This window comes from Cryptomeria japonica, chromosome 4 (genome assembly GCF_030272615.1).
Source record: "Cryptomeria japonica chromosome 4, Sugi_1.0, whole genome shotgun sequence".
Taxonomy (NCBI): domain Eukaryota; kingdom Viridiplantae; phylum Streptophyta; class Pinopsida; order Cupressales; family Cupressaceae; genus Cryptomeria; species Cryptomeria japonica.
Window position 1 is genome coordinate 309340087 of NC_081408.1, and position 10735 is coordinate 309350821.

General features: G+C 36.4%; 1 protein-coding gene across 4 annotated transcripts in view; it reads right to left on the bottom strand.

The window, feature by feature from the left end:
* Positions 1-9941, bottom strand: part of LOC131054237 (peptide chain release factor 1, mitochondrial) — a 150660-nt gene extending 140719 nt beyond the window's left edge. For 2 of the 4 annotated variants that reach the window (XM_057988706.2, XM_057988697.2), the window contains exons 1-2: positions 9517-9941; positions 9325-9425 (exon numbers count right to left, since the gene is read on the bottom strand). In XM_057988706.2, coding sequence (XP_057844689.2) covers positions 9325-9425; positions 9517-9700 — 285 coding nt within the window. In that variant the 5' untranslated portion in view covers positions 9701-9941. The remainder of the gene's footprint in view (positions 1-9324; positions 9426-9516) is intronic. The other 2 variants (XM_057988725.2, XM_057988716.2) reach the window with 2 other exon arrangements.
* Positions 9942-10735: the final 794 nt, after the last annotated feature.

Sequence of the window (10735 nt, forward strand, 5' to 3'; positions counted from 1 at the left end):
GAAAACTACAAACGCATTCCCCTTGAAGATTGCACCCTACTTTGTCTAGTTGATTTGGCGAACCAAAGTGAGGTTTCCCTTTGCCTTGGTCAACACCGTCTCTCAAGTTTCCTAGGAGTAGAATAGACCTCCTGAACCCTTATCCCTTTTATCATTTTTTTTTAAAGTCTAAATCCGAAAATCCAAAAAAAAAAGAGAAGAAAAGAGCATTTATTGACAAATTTGTCTAAGTCCTAAACTTGTGAACCATTCTACATAAGTCCCCCTTGTATTTCAGCAATACATAACCAAGGTAGCTACCCAACACAAATTCGCTTGTTCGCATATATAAACCTTGGAGTCGTCTTGTGGTCTTTCTTGTGCAATCTTGGCATACGTCGCGATTTTGATTAAGAGAGGGTAGAGTGTCCTTGACATTTTATTCTAATGTTCGGTGAATGATAAACATCAACATTACCCAACATCATGTTGGAAGGATTGTGGTAGAAGGATTATAGTAAACTTGGTCATATCCAGAAGTTTTACAGAACTAGGGAGGGTCTCAACAGCAAACTCATGTCATAGAGCGTTTTGAGGAGAAGGGGGCAGCCTTCTATGCATTTGTGGCCAAATGACATAGAGATTATACATCACATCTTTTGTAGGGTAGTTAGTAGAATGACCATTAAGGGAGGGTATTAAAATAATATTGTAATGTTTCTATAATGGTCATCTTAGCCTTAGTTGTTTTGTTTCATTTTAGAAGGTGTCTTCCGTCTTGTATTCTCTACTTAAGGAGCCTATCATATTCTTTTGTAATTATCAATTTAATCAATAATATTTACATGAACCTAATTTAGCACTAGTTCGATTGTGGATGCTCATTTGGATTGCACCAGTGTTGGGTGTTTGGATGAATATTTAAAATTTGAAAATTCTTCGTTACCATTGAAGATTGCATCAGTTTTGTGTAGTTGTTTCCTCATGGCGAAGCAAAGCTTGATTTGTGGGATCCATCTATCAAAGCACTATCCATTTTCATCCTTGTCCTTAGGTTTTAGATTAGATTTCTCTAACCACAACAACTGCATGGATGCACTGATTGCAGCAACTTCTATAGCAGAGTTTGCCATAATATTGGGTATGCCAAGGATATATCCTATTAGAGAGTTCACCATGGAGTTCAACCTCGAGGCAGATAGGAATGAGGTGATACTTCTAGGAATATTGAATGGAAAACCCAAGCATGCTAGAAGTTAAAAAAGTGAAGGTGAGTGCTCGGGCAAGATCACTCAATGCATAGAGATAATCAAGAAACCACTCCAAGGATGGAATTCATCCATTATAAATTTTGCTTTGGCTTCTTGGAGTTGTTCTTTCTCCATACGAGGATCTAGGTGTATGGCCTTCTTCGTTTGTGCTCTAGTGATCCACAAAATTGCCTCATCTTGTTCTTTCACATCCAACAAATTAATACCCTTTTCCTTCCAAGAGTCAATGTCTTCATGGTCACGCAGTCCACACCATTTGCAAAACATCTCTACTTTATTCAGGTTGCTTTGGCACTCCCTAGTAAGTGTCCCCATTAGTTACATTTATGACATTGGATCATTGGCTTTCCTTTGGCATCATATTGGATTATACTCCTTGGTCCACTATTGTTGAACCAAGTATTGTTTCCCCGTCTATTACGATACCCACCAAGAGATGCATTTTCCTTATTATTTTGTGGTTTTGGTGGTGTGGTTGGTGGCGTTGATTGTTCTCCCTAAGTAGAGAGCACTTGTGTGCTTCTTGTCTTAAGGTTGTATGGGCATTCTTTGATAAAATGCCCCACCACTTGGCAGATGTCACAGAACAAATTTTTCGACAATTTACTTAAGTGTGTCCTTCCTTTGTAGTCGGTACACCATAATTACTTACTCTCCTTTGTAATTTTTTTCTCAACTTTGAGCTCTTTCTTCACTCTCATCATATCTCTTCTTGAATTGTCTTTGCTTCACTATCACAATTGTCTTTTGTACTCTCATCATCATTCATATTCTACTTCCCTCAAGAGGATGTCTCGTCTTCACTCTCAATGTCCATCACAAGATTATTGGCATTAGCATACGAGGACAGAGAGACGACTTTCGTTTTCTTACACAATGAAGGGAGTGATCCTTAATGAACCATCTTTTCTTCAATACGTCTGCCAGTTGATTCTCCAACTTCACCAATAGTTTTGTGAGCCTACATAAGCTCTTACAATCTCATGTTTTCCCTACTTAGTGTTGTAAATTTTTGTTATGATCTCATTATCATCTCGTAACAATTTAAATTCTACCACAAACACTTTCTTCAATGCCTCCCATGAGGTTGTGGATTGTGCATCAAGTTCCATGAACTAATCTATAGCTATGCCCCATAGTGTTGTTGGGAACACTCTCAGCCAATAATATTTCTCCTCGCAACCACTCACTATCCATATAGTCACATGTTTTACATTCTCAAACAGGATCCTCAAACCCATTCCATGTAAACTTTGAGATTTTTTGTCTTTCAATACTTGGACTCGCTAGGGGAGTCACCACTCTCCTTATTGTCTGGTGCTTGACTTGCACTCTTGGCCACATATGAGTCCTCTACATTTCCTCCTTCAACATTCTTTGCACTCTAATTATCTTCATAATTGTTTATGTACTCCTATCGTCCAGGGTTCTTCAACTCACTTCCTCCAATTCTTAGTTCTTCCGAAATGAATAGCTCTTTGATACGACATATGTTATTCAATAAGTTGTTGGTTCAGGTTCAGGTTTTGCAAATTGAGTTCCAATTCGGATAAATTTTTTTTAGGGGTTTCAATTTGTTTCATATACATATACATATATATCACATAATTAAATCTAAATAAAATAATATAAATATTAAATTTAAAATTAATATAAATATTTCACTTATTAAATTTAAATTATTAAAAATAAAACAATATTATTAAAATTAATATATATGTTTCCTAGTCCAAACATCTAGTCAAAAACTCTGTAATGCTCTAGTGGAGATAGATGAGCTTCTGAAGATGAAAGATTCACATTTTCCTAAGAATGGAGACCTAGGAGAGCCTCCAGAAACACTGCTGCAGCCAATAGGGAAGGAGCTAAATCAGCTAATTGATACATTTGTTCAGGAGAAGTTGTCAGAGCTACAAACATGGGTGTTGGAAGATGACTCTAATCTTGTCATTGGTGTCTATGGAATGCGCAGAGGATGCAAGCTAAAAGGGAAAAGGCACATGAGAGAAAAAAAGCACACAGTACAAAGCTGGCAAACCCAAACGCATATTGAACCGATAAGTGGATCCGGTGTGAACCGAACCCAAATCCGACCAAGTAACTAGCAAACCCAATAACTTACATTATTCTCAAATGTTTCGGTTAATTCATATTTGGGGTCTCCTCCCTCCTCTTCATCCAATATTGACTCTACAAACAAATTTCCCACTTGGTCAACGAGCTCTTTGTATGTTTCGTCAAGGAGTGGTAGATGTCTAGCTATCTCCTCCCACTCTCCCTTCATATAATCTTCAATGAAAGTTTTCCTCTCCTCCCAACTACAACTTTGGTTGACATTTCGACTTTTGCTCCTAGGTGGACTTGAACTTTTTGTCAGAAATCCTTTAGTTTCTTTGGTAATTCTCTTTAATCTCCTTCGTCATTCTCCTTGCTCTCTAAGCTAAAGGGATCTTCTCACCCTTCCGTCGTTTGCTTTGTGACTCCTTGGAATATGTTTCTTGTCTTTGTTGGGCTGCACAAGCATTAATTCTCAGAAGTATGTCTCCGGCTGGTGTCATATTTAAAGCTATCAAATTTCCACAATCCATACTATAAATTTCTTGATGCTTCTGGATTAGATTGTGTGCAATTTTTTATCATCAACGTTTCGAATCACACTCCGTGTGAAATTTTGGTGTCACATTCCTCACCCTCCCTTCGGTTCCTCTCTTCATAACGCTACAATATTTGTTGTGTGCACAATTCTTGATCCCTCTCAAACCAAAGGTCTTGCAAAATGATGAAATGGCATAAAATGATCCTTGGTAGTTTGTGCAATAGACGATCAACCTCTTTGTTGACAATTAAGTTGTCCTAAATGGCATCCTGAGGGGCGTTCCTCCTAAGAACTTCCCTCCGAACATGTTCTTTTAACAAAATATCCCACAACTTCACAAGTATTGTGTAAGCTGGTATTCCCTTTCTTTGATGGCTTGCACAGACTCATCTATGGGCTATCCCATTACATCACCATGATTCTTGTCAATAAGTTATATTTGCCAAGGTTCGAAGAGGTAATTATGTCAAATGTTTACTTGATAACTTTACTTGAATGAGTAACAAGAAGTAAACAGATAATAGAATAACAAAATATGGTAATCGTTCACAACAATGTTTCCAAAAAGATATGTCATTCCATTCACTCATTCATAAAATATGCAATTGACATAGGGGTTCATACATGCTGTCCCAACTAAGTGTACAATGAGAAATATATATAGAATAGCAAACGATGGTTGAGAATGCCAACCATCAATAGCTACCAACAACAGTTTGTCAGGAACTAACTTTCTAATTACAAAGCAACTTATTTTATTATTTACGAACTACAATGACTTGGTGTTTGTTCACCACAACCTCTACCTATGGCTCAAGAAAATTTGAGTTTAGAAAAAAACAAGTTAAACTATTATATTTTGATTGTTGCAACTTGCACATTTAATATCATTTTGAATTTCATGAACAACATACACATCATCTTCTTCCCGTTGAGTGTCTATCAAACGCTAACCTCCATGCACATCTCCAGGAGCTAATATAACAAAGAGTTGTATGAAGTTCCTTGGTAATTCTTATTGATTCCCTATGCAATTCAAGATAGGAACAAACATATTCTAATCATGGTGCATCCCCATCCTTTCATTTTCTGCGATTTTCTCTTCCTTTTTCCCCCTGCAAATTAAAAGAATAGAGTTAGTTCTAGAGTTGCATCTAGGTTAGAAAGGAAGCAGCCTTCCCTGAAAGTTTGATCTCATCTGCAAGGTCCCACACCTTGAGATCATTCCCATGGTTCTGTTGGGTCTCAAATCAACAGATTGGATAAGTTCTAAGGAAATGCCAACTCCTATGATCAAACCCTCCAATTGACTAGGCCAACTTATAGAGTGAACCTATTTGGTTACTAACTCTCTCACTTTAGGCTCTGCAGGACCTAGGCGGGTATACCTACTCACTAGTTGTTCCTTCAACCAATGCTTTTTATAGCAGATTTAGTGTCTTAATCTGATATCTCCTAGTCTCAGAATGGCATAAGTTTCTTAAACAGACTGATTTCAGATGTGTGTATTGATCTATGTATCTTACAAAAGTATATATATTACACTTTGGCTAAATTACCTACTATACCTACTCTACTAATCCTAATGCTTAAAATTAAAGGGTAACTAGTATGGTTAAAGGGTTTGTTTACAAATGATCAGTGTCTTTCCTCTTATTTGGGCTACAGAGTCTTATATTTCGTCAGGACTTATTGTGTAAATTTATGAGACAGTTTTTAAACCCACCCCTCTCGGCGAGTCTGTCAGTTACTATTTCTTATGAGCTCTACTTCAATGTCTATATTGTAAACCGCTTGAATGAATTTAACCCTAATTTTAAGAGACCATCCAAGGAAGAAATACATGGAACAATTACAATTCACAAGTAAATCTTTTTTTATCCAAATCTACAATATGAAACACAAAATTTCACTGGAAGAACACAATAACCTTATCTCCTTTAGATAATATCACAAGCAACTGCCTTCTAAAAATATGTTAACTCTCAACACATATGAGAAAGAAAATGCAACTGGTTATTTCTGATAAAAAGTTTAAAAGTACAAAATTGCCTCCACCTCTTGTATCTCTATTCCCCCTCCTCTCTCTTTACATTTTACATCACACATATATATGTGTTTGAATGGTTTTCATACCCCTTTGGGTGAAAAGACACCCCCTTTTTAAATAAAAATAATTCAAAATCCCGAAATTGCCTTAGTTTATGTAATTAATTGTCACTTTACAAGTTGTTTAGGCATATTAGAGGTATTTTAAGGCTATTTTATGGGTATATAATGGATAAATGGTCTTTAAATGATGTAAATACCCCCTTTGGTGCTTCACACTCCATTTTTTATGCCCATTATTGTGTTTATGTTATGGTTTCATATTGTGCAACAAATATAAAATATATTACTTGTACCTATTCAATATATATATATATATATATGTATATATATATTTAGAATTTTTCTTGCTCCTTGTCTTGGAATTTGGAATTCTAAAAATTGCAAATTTTAGGGTTCCAACAGGTTCATTGGAGTGTTCAACAAGAAGTTCAGCGGGGATGAAATCCCAAGTGACAACAATTTTTGGCATATGGTGTTGTTCTCAACATATTCAAGCTTGAAGAGGCATTCGACAAGTACCTTGCGACCATACTAGCAAATCCAGCAATCTTTACACACTCTGGTTTAGATAAGACCTGCAAATTTCATGCCAAGAATTCATACCAGTGTGTCTTCAAGAGGTAATTTCCAATTTATTGAAATGTCCTTTATCACTTCAAGAAGAAGCAGACATTCCATATCTATGGTCAGAGGAACTAGAGATTCTACATCACCATCCTTTCATTTTTTGCAATCCTCTCTTCCTTCTTAGCTGCAAATTGATATTATAGGGTTAGTTCTATTGTTATTCGGTTTGGGTTGGACCAACACTGCTGCATCTAGGTTAGAAAGGAATCCAACCTTCTCCAAAGGTTTGATCTCATCTGCAAGGTCCCACACCTTGAAATCATTCTCATGTTTCACTAGAGTGCTGAACAGCAATTTCAGGAGGGATGCAATTCCAAAAGACAACAATAAACATGAGCGCCAACCTATGTGCAAGAATCAAAACATGTTTAATTAACTATATGCCCACTTCCCAAGGCTGGAGGCATGCAAAACAATTCATAGAAGTGGAAATGAACAGAAAAAACCCTTTGAATTACTATTTTTAAACACACATGAACAAATTTGCCAATCCTTAGAGATGAGATCACCACTTCATAGTGCATTTGTGATGACCAATGGCCTATTTACCAAGGCGTTTTGCCTGTTTTCTGTCATAACTGACATATTTACACTGTCCAATCAGCATATCCACTAAAAATGAAAAAAAACACTCAATTATGTCACTTGCACTCAAACTCATTTTCTTAGCCATGATGCTCTAGATCATCCCAAGTCTTTAAAACTGATGAAAACCAATTCTCTCTGTGAACTCCTTGTCACTTTGACAAGCTTTCCTTTTAATGAGAAGATGAAAAAAAAAACAACTAAACAATCATGACCAAGACCAAATTTTTGGATCAAATTTGTTAAGTTAAGCAACAGAATTTTAGCAAATACCAGTCTTTACACGTGCCAGAAGCGCAAAGGTAGTCTTTTCCTGTGCCAGATGCACTAAGGTAGCACATAAGCATGGATTTTGTGTTGGATTTTGTGTTGGGGTTACCTTTAACTTTAAGAGATTATGGTAATTTTTTTGTTGTTGTTGATAGATTTTAGTTTTTTGAAGATGATGTATTTCATTTCTTACAATAAACATGGAGACACCTCACATGTTGCAAAATTATTTTTCAAAGAAGTAGTGTAATTGCATGGCCTGCCATTTTCTCACTTCTGATGGAGATACCAAAGTTTTGCGTCATTTCTGGAATACATTTTAAAAGATGTTGGAAACAAAACTGTAGTATAGCCCTGCATACCTTCCTCAAATAGATGGGTAGATGGAAGTGGTGAATTATTCTCTTGGGAAGTTACTGCAATGCTTGGCACAAGATGAGCCAAAGCAATGGGATTTGGGACTTCTTAAGCTGAAATTGCTCTTAATTATTTTGCATATTGAACTTATTGGCACACACATTTCATCAGATACAAAACAATTTGTTGAGTGAATGATGGATTCCCTTAGGCACATTAAAAGGAATATTGAGCAACATAATGCAGAATTAAAGAACAAAAGAAACTCTAAAAAGAGAAATTTTGGGGACACAGTGGTGATATAATTGCAAACAGATTGTTTTCCAAAGAGGGAGCATAACAAATTGAAGATGAAGAAATTTGGCCCTTGCCCAATCTTGAATAAGTTGGATGATAATGCTTATCTATTGGGATGGTCTCCAAAATTGGATATTTCACCAATCTTCACTGTTGCTGATATAGAGGATTTTAAAGGTGAAGATTCAGAACAAGCAGACAGGCAAACACAACTTCTAAGCTGGGCAACAGGGTTGCCAAGAAAGGCCTCTGAAAATATCAAGAAAATTTGGTAGATGAACGTGAGCACACTATGATCTTGGCACAGGTCTAAAGAATGGTAGATCGTGATATAAAATATCCAACAATCAACTGAGGCCGCTTAAATATCTGAATCAGAATTGAAGAGAATGGCGCCTGAATTGTTAGGCTAAATTGCCAACAAAACCTTCTTTGTGTTGAACATGGAATCAGGGGGATCAATTATTTTCTGCTACGAGGGTTTTTATGCAGGAGCATCATATGACAATTGACAAATTTATTTAATGTAGCTCGTTAGGTGTCTAGGGTTTTGTGTTAGGTCAAAGGAAGGTAGGTGTCAAATATTAAATATGTGGTGAGTGATTTTAGAGTTCCAGATTTTATAGAGCATAATTTTGTAAACCAGCAATGTTAGTAGACCTGGGACCATGCTTTTAGTCGTAAAATTATATATTAAGGGAAGATGTTTGGTGTGGAGGCGGGAAGGTAGATGTAAACTAATATAGTAAGAATAGCAAATTAAATATTCTAGTAATCTAATTAAGCAAACTGAACATGCCCAAAACTAAATGTTCACTTCTTACAGTCTATTGAAATCTGATCTGTTTTTAACCTTTTCCATATGCATTCCGACTTCTGTTTTCTCTGTTGTACCTTTGTCCGGCTCAAGAAGAAGTTACCAAATAGCGAAAAAAATCATAATCGGGATTTAGAGTGCATACAGCATTTAGAGCTTTTAGCTTATGCAGGGTTTAGGGTTTAGATGGTATACATAATAAATCATAAAAATCGCAGCTAAAAATAACATGCGAGAGCTGAAAGAAGTACACAACTGCAGCGTGCACATGCTTCATTAGGGTTTCCAAGATATGATACAGAATCAAGAGCATTGTGTTCCAGGAACCAGAAAAAATGCTCAAATATGCAAACGTTTATTGCATGCTCCCAAGAAAAAAGAAGGGTAAATAAATAGATGTATAAATTGGGTACCTTTGAAAGAGTTTGCTCAAGATGGGCATAGCGTGCTTCGATTCCGCTCATCCTTTTCTCCATTACATTTATGAGGCTTGGTGTCAGAACAGATTCACTGTCTGCCAATGGCATTCCAAGGTGTATAAATTAGCTTACCAGTACACACAGAAAAAAATCATAGATGGAGTTGATGAGTATTTGGAAAATTACCAGTAGAAAATGAATGCTTTGCATAATAAAAGCAATGTGGGTGGGTCTTGAAAAGTGAAAAGTTCAGTTGATTTTGCTGTTTTCCGCTGTCTATACGAGAATGGTTAAGTATAACATTCCTCAAGCGCCTCAATGGGTGCAAATGGGAGGAAATCTTCATCATTGCAGATCTTGATACAATCATTTTAGTCTCTCTCTGTAATTTATATACAGATGTTTTGGATGCTGGACATTGCGTTTGATATTATATTAAAAATGGGATCTTCTCTGATATTTACATAACATATTCAATTTTCAAACCATGTAAAATGGAATTAGTTGCAATTCAATATCAGCCCATGAGAGGCAGTGGCGGAAGTTCTTGCCGTGATTTTAAAGTCAAGTTTCTGGATGTTGTAGGCATTGCGGATTTGATCGGGTGTTCTCGGCGCTGCTGTTTAACGCAATTTATTTTATTTTATTTTTTGAATATTATTTATACAATTGTTAAAAAATGTAATTTCTATATACATTTCTAGTATATTAGTAAAAGTATTTAAAAATAGGGCATGTTAATGGGCTTCTTAGGATTGATCCTCCTCAATGTTTAAGAAAGTGTGACTTGGATGTGTTGGCATTTTTGATGTTCATGTTGTGATTGTCATTGATGGACACACACTTGCATTAAGATCCTCTTCATATGTGTGAGGTAGAGCACAACCGGTATTTGTTCCAACCGGTATGTTGTATTATTGTCTTTAGACTATTGATGTTTTGCAGAGTGTGTTTACCGGTCTGAAGCGGCATGTCGACCCCAAGCGGTTCGTGGATACCAAGCGGTACGAGGGATTAAAGCGGCATAACACATTTTTACCAGTCTTCATTTTGACAAACTGGCAACCGGTATTTTGTATGAACCGGTAATACTCTGTAATGAGTTACCAATCGGCATTTTGTGATGAGTTACCATCCATCGATCATTTGACAGTGCCGACTCTCTGCCGGTGTTTTTTGTGTCGTGTTACCAAATATGTCCAGATGCATTGAACCTAGGAAATTGTATTGTAATCCTATTGGATGAAATCAGATTCCTTTATAAGGACATCATGTCTAGGGTTCTAAGGTTGTTGTTGTTAAGGTTGATGTTATTGCTAGGGTTCAAGGTAACTGAAGAGTTAGAGAGAGTATGAATGTGTAGAAGACTGAAGTAATGTTGTAATGCATTAAGATCGAGCTATTA